Below are 16,236 nucleotides of genomic sequence, written 5' to 3'. Positions count from 1 at the left end.
ACAGATTACAAGAGTTCCATATAGATGTTAATTATATAATGTTGCAAAATTGTAATATTTCTAAACGTCCAACTAAAGAAGAAGTTTTAATTAAAATACTGTACTACACATTCATCGGATTTGGATTCTGAAAGATGTCAAATGACAAGGGACGTTGACATGTTAAGTGGAAAAGGTATATAGTATTTTTATACTCTGAAAAATATAATTTGAAAATAAAATTTTACAAGACCCTCTTAAGAAAAAGTTACATATAACATTAACCCATTGCTAGAAATAAGTTAATATATTTGTAGACTCATAGGAAAATTCTGGAAGGATGTGCACCAAAATGTTACTAGGAACCAACAGTGGTAATCCTTAGGTGATGAGATTACAGATGGTCTTTATTTTCTTTAGATGTCCCTGCATTTTCCGAATAGCTGCGATGAGGACATATTACGTGTATATAGAGACCAGTGACCCCACAACAACAGTGATCAGTCTGTGATGATGATAAAGATGCTGAGTTCAGTCTGATTCCAGAAGACATGAGAAGACGAATAAGACAGTCTGTGCAAAAGAACACCTTCTAATGCGAGTAGAAGGATTACGGAAACCCAGCAAGAGGTATCCCCTCCAAGAGGATGGATCAAAGGGATCCGGGGTAGGCATCAGGGGTAGCTGAGCGCCTGGTAATGACGGAGGCTGAATAACGACCCTGTTCTGCCCAGGAAGAGCAGGCACACCGGGGCGGGGTGGGGGTGGGGGGTGGTCAAGGCACCTGGGGCTAATTTTCAGCAAAAACAGAGACACTGAGGATAACGCAAGATCCTAGTAATGAACAGGATCAGATACCAGAGAACTAAAGACAGTGTGGGAGGATGAGTTGTGGAGACGACTCCTCTTCAAAATTGATTCTCATTGCACGGTGCACGTCTCCACGGTGATGGGCCAGGCGGGCGAGTTAACCTGTGGGCACTGCAGGACTATCTGTAAGAGCCTAAGGACGGTGTGGAGAAACAGGACCCTTCATACAGTGCTGGGGGAATATAAAATGGTGAGGCCCCTTTGGAAAACAATCTGGCAGTTTCCCAAATGAGTCAACAGAGAATTGCCGTTATGACCCAGCAACTCTGCTCCTAGGTATCCACCCAAGAGAAATGAAAACATATGTCCACACAGAATCTTGTACATGAATGCCTAGAGCAGCGTAGTTCATTGTAGCCAAAAGGTGGAAATAACCCAAATGACTGTCAATAGATGAATGGATAAACGAAACGTGGTCTACCACACAGGGAACATGATTCAGCCACAAAACGGAATGAAGCACTGATACATGGATGAAGCTTGAAAACATTATGCTAAGCGCAAGAAGCTGTCACAAAAGACCACATGCTCTGATTCTATTTGTGTGAAAATCCAGAACAGGAAAGTCGAGAGAGACAGAAAGTAGATTAGTGGTTTCTTAGGGCTGGGGGGCTTGGAAGGACAGGAAGATAGAGGGCAACAGCTAAATGGCTTGGGATTTCTTCTTGGGATGATGAAAATGTTCTAAAATTGACTGTGGTAATGGTTTCACAACCTTTTGAACATATTTTTATAAAACTATTGAATTGTACACCTTAAGTGAATGAATTGTATGGTCTGTGAAATGTATCTCAATAAAACTTTTTTTTTTAAAGATTCTAAGAATGTCCCAGAACCGTGCATGCTGGTTGTGCTGATACATTGCCGACCCTCAATACTGGGTCCATGGAGGTTTAGGGCAACCCCTCCTCTACACGAGCACAGGTCACAGGTCACAGGATTTGCTCATATTTGACTTTCAAACTTGATTTGACATATTCTTCATTCCAAACACAATACAATAGTTAGATGCTTCGAATATTCGGTTAAAATAATATCAACCTCCCCCCCCCCAACAAAAACACTTTATACTCTATGAAAACATCGTGTTATGATCTGCTATAGATAGCTCAAATATTTGCAGGAGCTACTAACTGCGGAAATTGGCATACCAAACCCATTCCTCGGGGGTGGGAGGGGAGCTCGGCTCACCTCATAGCCAGCTGTGAAGGCGGCCAGCCTGGCCAGAGACTGCTTCCCGGAGCCCCCGACCCCGACCAGCAGGGCGTGGCCTCGGTCCAGCCGAATGATGCGGTGCACACGGGTCAGGTGCTCCAAAGCATCGTCAAAGAGAACCAAGCTCATTTTGGTGTTGCTTTCGTTATACTCTTCAAGAATTTCCTGAATTTGAGAAAAAAAAATTTTTCTCTTTAAGAATCACTGGCTTTGGGCTTCCCTGGTGGCGCAGTGGTTGGGTGTCCGCCTGCTAGTGCAGGGGACACGGGTTCGAGCCCTGGTCTGGGAGGATCCCACATGCCGCGGAGCGACTAGGCCCGTGAGCCACAACTGCTGAGCCTGCGCTTCTGGAGCCTGTGCTCTGCAACAAGAGAGGCCGCGACGGTGAGAGGCCCGCGCACCGCGATGAAGAGTGGCCCCTGCTCGCTGCGGCTGGAGAGGGCCCTCGCACAGGGGCGGGGACCCAGCACAGCCAAGAATAAATAAATAAATAAATGTAAAAAAAAAAAAAAAAAAGAATCACTGGCTTTTAAGAGACAGACTCTCTCCTTTTGTGCCAGAGTGATTAAGAACAGAGGAGAGATTTTTCTGAATGTCTATAATTGTTGAAATTATTCAATCATTCAGGTTTAAGAGACTAGCTTTTACGATCAAGATTTCGATCTGCTGGTCTGTGACTGACCAGCAGCAAGCCAATGCTAGTTACAAGGTTCGACTCGTGAATTAAGATGAAGATGAATGTTAGGGGGTCAGATGAGTGGTTCCCAAAGCTGGCTGTGCATCGGAACCCTGGCACCCTTCGTGGGCTTGATGAAGGGAAACGCACAAAGATGGGCCCCAGGGGTCTGTGTGTTGAACAAATTCATCAGACCATTCCCGTGCACCACTGGACATGGACACCACGGGATCAGACACAAGCCCACATTCTGAACCTAGAGACACAGGCACGGGTGTTCTTCCTGCTCCACCTCCTGGGCACCCATGCAACGCGCTCCCGGGAGAGGTGAGCCCTGTCCGCACCTGGAACAAAGCCTTGGCTGCCTCATAGTCCTGAATGTCTTCATAAATGCGCGTTTCCTCTTCGTGCAGAGCCATCCGGAAGTCTCCAAACAGGATGGGGTCCCTCATCACCACCTCCACGTCATCGTTAAAATGTACCGTGACCAAGTTGCTTATGTGCTCTTCAACCTGACAATACAAGACCACTTCAGGAAGCCAAACTCAACACCATAGACGTGCTAAGACTTGTCAGAAAAAGAGTGTATGCTAGGATTATCTGAAGTAATTTGCATTCGATTTTTTTCCCCATTGGCTGCAAGGTACTTAATAATCCACCCTCCTTTACCTGTTGACTTTCATTATTAGTCTCTATTTTCCTGCAGTGTCCCATACAAAAAATACATTGAAAAAAAATACATTGGGTTTTTTTGATTTGTACTTTTTCTTTTCACCCAGAGAAGAATTTTGTGGTTAGAGGGGTTTTTTTTGCATTTGCTGGTACATATTCAATGTACTGACCAGTTGCTTGTCTGTTTCATTGATTAACCGGTCATGGAAGACTCTCAGACACTCGTTCCTCCAGACTCTCACCATCTGGGTCACCGTCTGGAACCTACAGGATGGAAGGGGCAAAACCAGCCACAAAGTTATCTAGAGAAGAGCAGGCTGAATGCTACTATTTTCAGATGGGTACACAGGGTGCAGAAAAGGACAACACTCCCACAGGCTTTTTTTCCCCCCTGGTTTCACATTAATTGAAATTTAATGCAAGCTAACAATTTAAGTGTAAAGACCATAAGGTTGTCATTCATAACTTATCCTACTGCAGGGAAGAAAAAGAACATTGCCTATAAGTGATGTAAATGACCTGAGAACCTGACAGGACTCCTACTTGCTGGAATTTATGAATTTGAAACCAGCAGCAGAGCCACTGGCAGCTCCTTTTTCTAAGAACCAACTCCATCTGACCCCAGTTCTGGGTCTTTTTCTGGTTTCTGGCAAAGAGCTCTCACTCCACCCTAAATACCTAGAGCTGCTCTCTCCGGAACTGCCATTCTGAAACCTTCAAGGGCACCCAAGAGTCAGTGTGGGTACGGGCAAAGTTCCTAATTCGTTTTTCAGTATTTTGTGGATTCATAACACGAATCCACGAAATTGGAGCATCCCTGCAAATCTACATAGATGAAAGTTTACATTAATGTAAATACACAAATACGTCTAGCTTTCATGAGTCAACTTCTAGACCCAGACTAAAATCCCTTCTGTCCTCCGTGCTTAACTTCTCCCAAAGACACATATATTGATAATAGAACCAGTTGGCAACTGGCAACAATTCAGTTGTATGAAGGAAAGGCTCCGCGCGGGCAAATTTCACCTTTAGAACTGAGAACAAATGGTTGTCACAGCAGTCCTACCGCGGGGTTGCACACACCTGTGCACACGGCCACACATCTGCCTCTCTTGGCTCCACCTGCCTTCAACTCAAGGGCTCAAGAGGCATCAGGTCTTAAGCAAGCATTTGACTCTGTTCTTCGTTTGACGTAAACAAAAAGACACTGGGTAATTAGTTGATACATGGATTCACACCACATTCCTTGATAGCTCCTCTGTCTTAAAAGAATAAGAAAACCCATCGTACTGATGGGACACATTTTAGTGAGAGAAAACAAACTCACCGTTCTGGGTTAGTGAGGACAAGACCGTTAAAAATCCGCGAGAGATCTCGAAGGTTAAAGATGTAGTGGAACTTGGATGGGGTGGGCAGTAGATCCTGAACAATGTTTTTGTAAAGTGCCAACGTGCAGGATGTCAGCTTGTCACTTACAGCCACAATGCTCTCATGAAACACCTACAGAATGAAAAGACCCCCCCCCCACAACAAGTATCTATCAGTGAATGAATGGATAAGCAAAATGTGGTCCATCCATACCATGGAATATGATTGGGCCATAAAAAAGAATGAAGCACTGACACCTGCTACACTGATGGATGAACCTTGAAAACATGAAAGAAACCAAACACAGAAGACCACATATTGTATGATTCCATTAATGGGAAATTTCCAGAATAGGAAAATCCATAGACACAGGACGCAGATCAGTGGTTGCCGGGGGCTGAAGGATAGGATGGAATAACTGCTTTTGGGGTGATAAAAATATTCTGGAACTAGACAGTGGCGATAGTTGTACAACATTGTGAATGTACTAAATGCCACTGAACTGTATACTTTAAAGTGGTTTTAATAGCTAATCTTATGTTGCATGAATTTTACCATAATTTTTTGAGAGGAGGTAAGAAACCAATTAAAGAACCAGAGAAACTAATCATCTGATCTGCTTTTGTTTCCCTAGATTTTCACATTAACTGACAAGTCAACGTGATATGAAACCAAAGCCGCAAACCAGCCCTCAGTTTGAGGTTGATTTGACTAGCACAGACCTCACTGTTTTGGAAGCGAATGGCTTAACGCAGGGCATGAACACGCCGGGTGACCACTGATCCCACACCTTTACGTTTCCTGCCTGGCCCTTCGAGACTTTAAGTGTGCAAGCCCGCTTTAGAAGGCAAATGCCGGGATCAGAAGGTCGTTATTTAAATGAACGGGTTCCATTCATGGGGGTCACGTAACTCACAACGATGACAGGAATAACTAGTATCTAGTGAGTATCGGACATGTGCTGGGCACTGTGCCACGCACTTTACATGCGTTTTCTCCTTTCATTCTCCCAAAACCTAGGTGAGGTGGGTACCAGAATTATCTCCCTGTTCCGGAGGAGGATGGGAACTACGGGCTCTCTAGGGACTTGCCCAAGGAGCAGGATGGGGACGGACGTCAGAGCCCAAGTCCTCTAGTTGGTTCACTGCTGTCACTCACGGTGGCCTATGTAACTCAGGGCCACATCGCAACTTCCATGGGCCCCAGGCACTTATGCCTTCATGGGTCCCTTCCTCCATAAAAATACATTATTTATATGTATCTTATTATATATATTATATTCTTTATATTATTATATATATTACATGTTATTTATAGAAATAAAACTATATGTATACATTATTTTATTTAACTATAAGTAAATATATTATCTTACATACATATTATGACTGCCTTGGTATAAAGATGAATATAATCCAGGCTGAATTACATTGATTCCTTTCTTCTGGCTTTGAAAGAAAGGAAAACATGTTCACAGTCTCCTAGAAGCACCGTGGGCTGCGGGCATTGTGTTTGCTGTACCAGATGCGCACATTGCTACCACGTTTCTACCCAACACATGGCCCTCCGGTTTAGACTTCTAATTAAAATCAAATTACCGAGGTATGGCCTTTGAGGATGGAGGAATAAATTAAGTGCAAAGACTCCTCTGAAGGAAATGGAATGTTGAAGACACTGAATAGTGAAATAAATCTCGGGTCGACTTCGTTGCGGCCTCCCCCCGCTTTCCCCATCGCAGCAATCAAGCCAAAGTCTCGGATGCTTTTACAGTTCAGCTCCTTCCCCCGGTCGTACAGGTAGCCTTTTTCCAACAGCAGTTTCAGCAGGGCAATCGGCTGCTGTGTGCCGTATTTGTCCACCTTGATTTTTTTTTTACAGAAAAGGAAGAACAGTGGTATCATAAAGCAGAACTCAGCAACGCCTTTGCTGACCATCTGAACTAAATCTCATCTCTCCCCTCACTCTCTCGGAGCACTCTGGTTTGAGTTTCACTGGGCTTCTCAAAGTTTGCAGTTCTATATATTCATTTGTAATTTTTTAAAAAATCTGTGTCCCTGTCTAGACTGTAAGCTCCCTGAGGGCAGGAACTATATACGTTTTGCTCATCACTTCACAGCACCAGTCCCATAGGAGGTGCTCAATAAATATATCAGTTGGATGGATGGATGGAAAAACAAGTGTGTGGATGGCTGGCTGGATGCAAAGATAGATAGATGCATAGATGGATGGATGCATGCATGGATGCACAGATGCATGGATGGATGGATGGATGGATAGATGTGCGGATGGATGCATGGATGGATGCAGGGATGGATGGATGCGTGGATGGATGCATGGATGGATGGATGGATGGATGGATGGATGGATGGATGTGTGGATGGATGCATGGATGGATGCATGGATGGATGGATGGATGGATGGATGTGCGGATGGATGCATGGATGGATGGATGGATGGATAGATGTGCGGATGGATGCAGGGATGGATGGATGGATGGATAGATGTGCGGATGGATGCAGGGATGGATGGATGGATGGATAGATGTGCGGATGGATGCAGGGATGGATGGATGGATGGATGGATGGATGGATGGATGGATGTGTGGATGGATGCAGGGATGGATCCTGGCTTTGCAAACAGTCCATCTGGAAGATAGATTTTTCAGGGAAAAAATGGTTCTGCAGAAAAGATATAAATCTAAATCCCAGTGCTAAGAAAACTTTGCACCTCTCAGGCTCTGGCCCCAGAAACACATCCATTGTGCAGGCGAAAGTTCCCTTTCCTTGGTAAATCCAGAGGAATCCTGAGGAAGTGCCTGCCCTCATGCTTCCCATGTAAATGGGGCTGAGAGCAGCATTCCTACCTGAAGTACAACTCATTTGGAAATCTCTCGCTCAAACATATGCTGAATGTAGTTCAGAGGCTGCCTTGCTACCTACTTCCTTCCTTTGAGAAACTACAGAACACAACCTAAGGAAAGGGTCTCTCTGGTTAAGAAGACACTTCCTGTCACATTGTCCCTTCAGCTGGCTCCTCGTAACCTGGGCCCTCCAGACATCGTGCAGAATAAAGACAGGCGTTCTCACACTCACCCACTCCACGCACACACACGGCCACAAACACAGCACACTGCCCCGCCCCCGCCGTTAACCCCACCAACCTTTGGCATGTTCATGTCATCCATGAACACCAGGAGGCGTTTCCCCATGGGTGGGCCGTACGTGTCTTTGGTTCGTTTTTCCACGTTGGCTTCTAAATTTCTTTGGATATCCATGGACGTGGTGCGGGAGGAGAAACTGACCATTAACACAATCTGAAACAGAAAGAGATTATTCCAAAAGGTGGTCTTTTTTTTCACGGTGCCTGCAGGGAATGTTTGATCGTAAGCTAGCATCTATTCTGCAAATTCGTTGGTATCTGAACTAAGTTTTTTATAACCCAACGTGAGTCTGAACTTCATGCTATTTTTTAGCGCTAAAGCAAGAATTCCTCTTTCCTTTTGGCAGGTTGTATGAAGCAATAACTGGTTGCCAGGTGTGACAATGCGGACTGGGTGGGGGGCTTGGCTCTGCACAGTTCTAACCAGGTGACCTCAGAGCCGTCACTTAACCTTTCAAAGCCTCGTTTTTCTCATCTGAAAGATGATTTTAACGACATCTTCTTGGACTACTTCATAGGGTGACTTTATCGTGTGAGATGAAATACACCAAGGTGTTTTCAAAATGACAAAGCAATATTCAAACATAAGTTACTATCATGCCTGCTACATCTTAATAAATAAGTCAAAGACAGCATGAAGAATCACTGGTTAGTCCTTAGAAGTAACCACTGAGAGAAAGGTGAGGGAGGTCCCCCGATCCCTGTGCGGGGCGCACATCCTCACGCACTCGTACTTGGGGCTTCTCCCCTGCCCCTTCTTGGAGCGATGGGTGAGAGTTCACTGATCAGTGGCTCCGACACTTAATTATGCATCAGAATCACCTGGAGGGCAGCCTGATGGGGTCCCATCCTCAGAGTTTCCGATTCAGTAGGTCCCAGGGGTTTAAGCAAGTTTTCAAGTGATGCTTATGCTGTGGGTCCAGGGACCACACTTTCAGAACCACTGCCTTAGGGGCTTCCCTGGTGGCGCAGTGGTTGAGAATCTGCCTGCCAATGCAGGAGACACAGGTTCGAGCCCTGGTCTGGGAAGATCCCACATGCCGCGGAGCAAATGGGCCCGTGAGCCACAACTACTGAGCCTGTGCGTCTGGAGCCTGTGCTCCGCAACAAGAGAGACCGCGATAGTGAGAGGCCCGCGCACCGTGATGAAGAGTGGCCCCCGCTTGCCACAACTAGAGAAAGCCCTCGCACAGAAATGAAGACCCAACACAAATAAATAAATAAATTAATTAAAAGTCTCATTCTAAAAAAAAAAAAAAGAACCGCTGCCTTAGATAACACCCTTCTACAAGGTGTCCACAAGCGCAGGTGCACCTGAGCTGAACATCTGAAGGTGAGTGTGCTTCTCTTTGTCATGAACGTATCCAGATATGTCTTGTTGGGCCGATAAGCACCAGCTGCTGAGTCCCGGTGGGGAGGGTCACGGCGGGGGGGGGGGGGCTTCTGAACGCGGGTTCCCTTTGCTCCATTAACTGGTAGGTCCTTCTGGCTGTAAACATCCTTCGTGTGCCCTCCACAATGGCATCCTCAGAGCTAAATAAACCATGCTTTCACGTGCTGGTATGTGAGTGACCTTGACCATCCATTCGTGGGCAGTGCAACCCAGTCCCGCCCACATCCCTTACGTGCCCATCGCAAAGCCGGGCTGACCACTCCCCGGCCCAGAGGGCCACGAGGCTTCCCGGAGCCTCTTTGCTACTGCAGGCACCAGCCTAAGGGAGAGTCAGAGGAAAGCCGTGGGGAACTGCCTCCCCTCTGAGGTTCCAGAAGCCCAGAACAGGAATTGGGAGCTTAAATGATGGGCAACATTAACAAGGAACTGAGTCAGTGTGTGGACTGGGGACAAATATATGACAGCTGGAGATCCTGAAAATCACAGGCAGCTTCTTGGAGGAGATGAGTCTTTACATGGTTATTAAACATAAAGTAGAACTTGTTTAAAGCCAAGAGAGTTGCAATGGTGAGCAGGTGGGCCATGCAGGACCACTCTGAGTACACAGAAAGGAGAAATGCCACGCTCCTTCATAACATTTCGGTGCACCCAGCACATTCTGCACAATCGTGTTTCATGTACTCATTTTCGCGTTTGTCTCCCCTCCTAACAAGATCGGGCCTTAATAGCCTTGTTCACTGTCGTTTGCCCTGGGGCACCCAGACCCTCCCACATTTGACACGTGGCTGGAGGAAGGAGGGGAGAAACCACAAAATGGTGATGAGGAATGTGAGTGCCAGCCTCCAGACGACTCCCAAGCACCCTCACCTCCAGGCACCCACACCGTGTAGCCCCCTTCCACGCTGTATCAGGGTGGGCCATGGTGGTTTCTGTGTGACCCACAGAATGTGGCAGAAGCGATGGTGTGTGGTTTCCTGGGTCATATGAAGCATTGCAGCATCTGCTTTGCTATCCTGTACATTCATTCTGGGGGGAGCCAGCTACCATGTCAAGAGGACACCAGCAGCCCTTGGAGAGGCCCACGTGGTGGGGAACTGAGGTCGACCATTTCGGAAGAGGGTCCTCCAGCCACAGTCAAGCCTTCAGATGACCACAGCCCTGGTGGGGCTTGCAATCTCATGAGAGAGCCTGGGCTAGAACCACCCAGCTAACCCACTCCCAGATTCCTGACCTGCAGAAACTGACATAGTGTTTGTTGTATGAGCTGCTTTGTGTTGGGGTAATTTGTTACGCAGCAATAGATAACAGATACAAATAATGACTTACATTAGTCTCTTCATTCAGGTTTTTAAGAAAGTTCTGGGTAGTGGCTGTCTTGGAGGTGCCAGATTCACCAACCAAAAGAACAGGTTGCCTAATCTTAACCATTTGTTCCAGCGTCCAGGTAGTACGGGTTGTATCCACCGTATGAACTAAAGAATATATGAAGAACAGGAGCATCACAGAAATGCCAACAAGGTGTGCATTGGGCAACCTGGAGTTTCACAGGATCCCATAAATCCCATAAAAAGCATCAGCAAAAACCCAAGAGGTGACCTTGAAAACGTATATATGGGTGAAATCATCTTAGGAGAACCTCAGTACCCCAACCATTATTTTTAATAGCTTTATGGAGGCATAACCCACATACCATAAAATTCACTCCAATTTTAAGTGTATAATTTGATGAGTTTCATGCATTTCTACAGCTGTGTCATCATCACCACATCCAGGTGTAGAACACCCAAACTGTTTTAATATCCAATTCTGATTTATACTCAGGATATTAAAAACTCAGCTTCTCCACTGCATATGTCACTCACTTATCACTTATCAGGATTTGGTTTCCTGACCAACAACTTCCTCTGAAGAGAGCATAAAGCCTCAAAGTCAGGTCTGGCTTACTCCGGCATTGGCAATTTTTAATCCTGATTGGTTCCTGAGAAAATACGTACACCCCACTCTAAAAGAACTCTATACAAACCAAAATCAGATATTCGTTTTGTGAAATGCTTCAACCTCTATGTTATCCAAATAGCCAGAGGTGTGCACGTAAAATACGACTCAATACACAACGCCCACGGTACGCGACTTCTCAAGGCAGCATCTCTTACAAAACGCTGCCTTGTTCATCCTCTTTCACTCCTTCCTTCATCCCTCCCCACGCCCAGCCAGCCCTGTGGGGCAGAAGGGAGCCTGTGCAAAGCGACGGGAAACAGACCAGCACCCTACCTCTTGCCCCGACCTGTCAGGATCCGCCTGCCCAGGGAAAGAGTTGAGAGGCACAGACATCTGAAGATGCCCACAGCCAGCAGCATATAAAAGGAATCCAAAGTGCCGCCCTCTTGGAAAAGCCCATGGCTCACGTTCCTCAGTTTCTCCCAACCAGCACTCCGGGTGGGACAAAGAGTACCACAGGGACCTCAGGATCTTTTTCCCTTCCTCACAGAATGAGAACCATACACGCTTAAACCGAGGGTTTGGTTCTCACTTACCCAGGATGTCAATAAATTTCCTCTCACGGGAATGAACATACTCTGGAACTAATTTATTCCATGGTATCCATTTCTTCTGTGTGGGATCAAAATGAAAGTCAAACAAGGTTGGAAGGTGACCTGTAACAAACAGTGGTCTGTTTCACTTCGATCGTGGACATGGAAATACAGAATCAGCTTTGGCACATGCTTGAAATGAACTAATGCTGTTTGCTCCCTGGACAGAAACTTAAATGAATAGATAGATAAGGACAGATGGATGGATAGATGGATGGATGGATGGATGGATGGATGGGTAGATAGAGACAGATAAAAATGGATGGATGAAAAAAAAATGGATGGATGGATAAAGATAGATAGATAGATTTAAATATAACTGGGCTAGGGAACCCAGGAAAAGGCTCAGAAGGGAGGGCATTGGAAGTCAGAGCTGTGGACATGGTGAAAAGTCTCATGAAGAGTGAAAAGAGGGTCTAGGACCAAATCCTGATGTGAGGGAGGGGCAGAGGAAGGGGACTCAACAAAGGAGACTTTGAAGGCATGGCCAGGATGGAGCAGGATGGAGGAAGAATGTTTCAAGAAGGCAGAAAGTGGTACCATGTCCGATGCTGGGACAAGGTCGGGGAAGCAAAGACCAGAAGGGGTCACCAGATCCGGCAACAAGAAGGCAGTGCATGTGCTGTTTGGGAGGAGCAATTTGGGTAGAGATGTCTAAGAGCCAGTGGGATGGGATTGGTAGAGAGGGACAGATGGAAAATACAGGAGAAAGAGGAGAAAACCAGTGAAGCCAGGAACCTGATGAGGAGGGTGGGGGTAGACCTCAAAGCACAGGGTGGGTCCAGCTGGGAGCTGGTCTCCTCTCCCCTGAGAAAGGAGACAGGAGAAGATGGGGGCTGGAAAAATTCCTATCTGACGGTGTCCATTTTTCCTGTTGAAGGAAGAAGGAAGGTCACCTGCAGAGAGAGGGGAGAGGGCCATGTGGAGATTTGGAGAAAAAGGGAGAGGAACTGCCCCTGTGGGGACAGGAGAGGGAGTTCAAGTTCAAGACTGAATTTATGGAGGTGCCAGGCTTCGTGGTTGTGTGATTGTCTCAGTATCCCTCAGCCCCTGGAGAGGCAGAGAAAGCAGGCTTGGGTTTTCTCAGAGAGATTCGACAGAAGGACAATTAGGCAAGAGGGGCTGAAGCGATAGGGCGGCAGAAAAGGATTCAGAAGGTTCAGAAGGTGGTAGCAAGAATGGCGGGGGGCGGGGGACAGTCCCCACGAGGCCAACTGCGATCACGTGTGGCAGGAATCACAGAAGCCGACTGTGAAGCAGGGAGTGGGAGGTATGCATTTATGAAGCAGACAGAACAGTGCCAGGAGTTATGAGCTAGGATGAGGTCAAGGGACCCGGATCCTGGAGCTGAGTGCAGAAGGCATCTGGAAGGGGGTTGTCTACACGGCCATTCAAGTCCCCAAGATGACAGCAAACTAGGGAGAAAGACCAGACCGGGACCAGCATCGTCTCTGATGGCAGCAGCACGTAGCCGGCGTGGTAGGCATAGCTGGGAAGCACCCCCCGCAGCCTGCCACCAAAGGAGACTCAGGGCCCCAAGAAAGTACGAGCAAACTACTCCCCAAAAGACCATAGACTTTTTTTATTGGGGTATAGTTGTTTTACAATGTTGTGTTAGTTTCTACTGTACAGCAAAGTGAAGTAGAGTTCCCTGTGCTACACAGCAGGTTCTCATTAGTTACCTATTTTGTACATATTAGTGTATATATGTCAGTCCCAATCTCCCAATTCATCCCATCCCCCCCTTTCCTCCCTTGGTGTCTGAACAAAGACCAAAGACTTTTACAACATCTTTTATTTGCTCAATGACTCTCCACTAGAAAGACCTACGATCATTTTACTTTGAGCTTTAAAAAGAACAGCCCAGGGCTTCCCTGGTGGCGCAGTGGTTGAGAATCTGCCTGCTAATGCAGGGGACACGGGTTCGAGCCCTGGCCTGGGAAGATCCCACATGCCACAGAGTGGCTGGGCCCGTGAGCCACAACTGCTGAGCCTGCGCGTCTGGAGCCTGTGCTCCGCAACGAGAGAGGCCCGCGCATCGCGATGAAGAGTGGCCCCCGCTTGCCAAAACTGGAGAAAGCCCTCGCACAGAAACGAAGACCCAACACAGCCAAAATCAATCAATCAATCAATCAATCAATCAAACATACGCATCTGATTCAAGATCCTCATTAAAAAAAAAAAAAAAAAAAAAAAAGAACAGCCCAGGTAATGATTATAGAATACAACTTAGGTCTCCCTGCCAAGCCATATTCAAATGTCATTAAGAGACAGACAAAGAAGGATCCTAGTGTTAGCTATAGTTCTTGGAGAATGCCACATTTTCATCATATATGGTTCTTTGGGGATGCACATTTTTCATGCAAACAGTTAAACCTTAATATAATGATTTCCTATGAATGATCTGCAAATCCACACATGATTGTCTACTGTGCAAATACTCAGGAATAGAGCAGATGAATTAAGCTGTGGAACTTTAGAGAGAGAAAAAAAAAAAGAGAAGCCCAAAGGAGAAGAAATTCAAAGGCAAGCACAATGTGAAAATTTTAAAGAGCTTAAACAGAGTGAAGGAAGCAAGCGCCTAAGCTAGGGGGGAAAAGGTTAGACTCAGCAAAAAAGGCCATCCAAGGGAGCTGGGCTCTGCTATAGCAGTTCACGCATTTGAACGTCTCCTGAGGGTACCACTGGGTGCTCTGACCGTTGCACATTTCTCCACAGAAGCAAACAATCTGGAAAACCCATACAGGCATACAAATGGAAAAGCAAGGTCACGTCCTCTTAAAAACCTAACCAAAAACATTCTGAGTAGGAAAACAACAAGCTACCTTTGGTTCCTACCTGGCAGTTCCCCAGGGTTGGCCCAAACCCCTTCCGTATCAGCAGTAGGCAAAGAAGCGATGCGTTTAATACATTCATCAAATTTAGCCCTTCCATCCTCGAGCAGGGAAGCGCCCAGAGAGCAGTACAGAGCCTCTAAGAAGTAGCACTCCAGAAGATCGGGGTCCTCGATTTCTCCCTCTAGTAACGAATCCAGCATCTTGGTTAACTGGGTTACCTGGTTCACAGGAAAACACCTGGGTCAGTCCACATATTCCACACACCCCCACCAGGGTCAGTTCTGGTCATAAATCCCGGGATCTCAGATCCCAAAGCGGTGGGAACTGTATGACCCGCCATATTGGTTTCAACAGAGGGAGCTCAGTGTCTTGTCTTGCACAGGGACACAAAAGGAAGTATTGTGTCTTCCTTGTCAGTAGCTGGCAATGTTAGAACTTACCCATCTGGCATCTTTGCTCCCCTTGAAAGCCCACTGAGGAGTCCATCTTTAGGGAAGAATTTCTTTTTTGCCAACAAAGATCCTTACTTACCATATTTAGGTTTGTCTGCGGAACTATTGTCTTCAGTTTCTCTCCTTGCCTTCCATCCACTATTCCTTCCACTATCACATCAATGAGATAGGGTACATATTTCTCGAACAGACTCTGTAGATCACCTTGATCCACCTATAAAAGAGCAGAATTTCAAAGCATTTTCAAGGGTTCCTTTATTTAAATGGAAGTTCGTGGGAAGCTTTGCTTGTAAAAAGAGGGGGTGAGAGGGAACTTCCCTGGTGGCCCAGTGGCTAAGACTCCACACTCCCAATGCAGGGGGCCCGGGTTCGATCCCTGGTCGGGGAACTAGATCCCACACGCACGCCACAACTAAGAGTTCGCATGCCGCAACTAAAGATCCCGCGTGCCACAACTAAGACCCGCCTGGCGCAGCCAAATAAAATAAATAAATATTTTTTTAAAAAAAGAGGGGGTGAGAAATATTTTCTGATGAATGAGAAATCTGGCAGGTGAGTAAACTCTGATAGCTCATATATCTGTAGAGAAATTTGTCCTTCATAATGCTCTTCCATTTCATCACGAAGCCTTTGATTTCACCGACCTGGGAGGGGGGTGCCATAAAAGGTCCCCTTTGACAGAAAAAGCGCTGGTTATCTTAGAGTTCAAAGGACATGGCCACAGTCACTGAGCGAAGAGTGCAAAGCAGTGGAAGGTCCTTCTCCCTACCGAGGCATTGATGACCACCAGGGACTGCATGGGTGGTCATCCCCCATTCGACAGTGTGCCTCAAATGGTCCCATCATGTTTCCCTTGGTCTTCTTCGGGGTAATTATGTCCTGGTTTCCAATTCACCATCAGCCTAGTGGTCCTTCTAGAGACGCATCCTGTGTGGTCATGGTGTCCCAGGTGTGGTCAAGCCACAACGTTCACATGACCGTCACATCTATCTCTGCAGCTTTCAGTGAAGCCTACCATTAAGAC

The 16,236-nt window shown here is 46.5% G+C and overlaps 1 protein-coding gene across 6 annotated transcripts in view; it reads right to left on the bottom strand.

Annotated features, from left to right (window-relative positions):
- DNAH10 (dynein axonemal heavy chain 10) overlaps positions 1–16,236 on the bottom strand; it is a 152,442-nt gene that overhangs the window by 42,291 nt on the left and 93,915 nt on the right. For 5 of the 6 annotated variants that reach the window (XR_009005127.1, XM_007189638.2, XM_057527373.1 and 2 more), the window contains 10 exons: positions 15,292–15,426; positions 14,762–14,978; positions 11,867–11,986; positions 10,659–10,804; positions 7,941–8,093; positions 6,379–6,639; positions 4,740–4,912; positions 3,583–3,676; positions 3,085–3,252; positions 2,041–2,229 (listed from right to left, as the gene is read on the bottom strand). Coding sequence is in view for 5 of the 6 variants with exons in the window: in XM_007189638.2 (XP_007189700.2) it covers positions 2,041–2,229; positions 3,085–3,252; positions 3,583–3,676; positions 4,740–4,912; positions 6,379–6,639; positions 7,941–8,093; positions 10,659–10,804; positions 11,867–11,986; positions 14,762–14,978; positions 15,292–15,426 (1,656 nt within the window). In the remaining variant the exon portion in view is untranslated. The remainder of the gene's footprint in view (positions 1–2,040; positions 2,230–3,084; positions 3,253–3,582; positions 3,677–4,739; positions 4,913–6,378; positions 6,640–7,940; positions 8,094–10,658; positions 10,805–11,866; positions 11,987–14,761; positions 14,979–15,291; positions 15,427–16,236) is intronic. The other variant, XM_057527371.1, reaches the window with a different exon arrangement.

The sequence above is a fragment of the Balaenoptera acutorostrata genome, chromosome 13 (assembly GCF_949987535.1).
Source record: "Balaenoptera acutorostrata chromosome 13, mBalAcu1.1, whole genome shotgun sequence".
Lineage (NCBI taxonomy): Eukaryota > Metazoa > Chordata > Mammalia > Artiodactyla > Balaenopteridae > Balaenoptera > Balaenoptera acutorostrata.
This window is presented reverse-complemented; position numbering and strand designations above follow the sequence as displayed.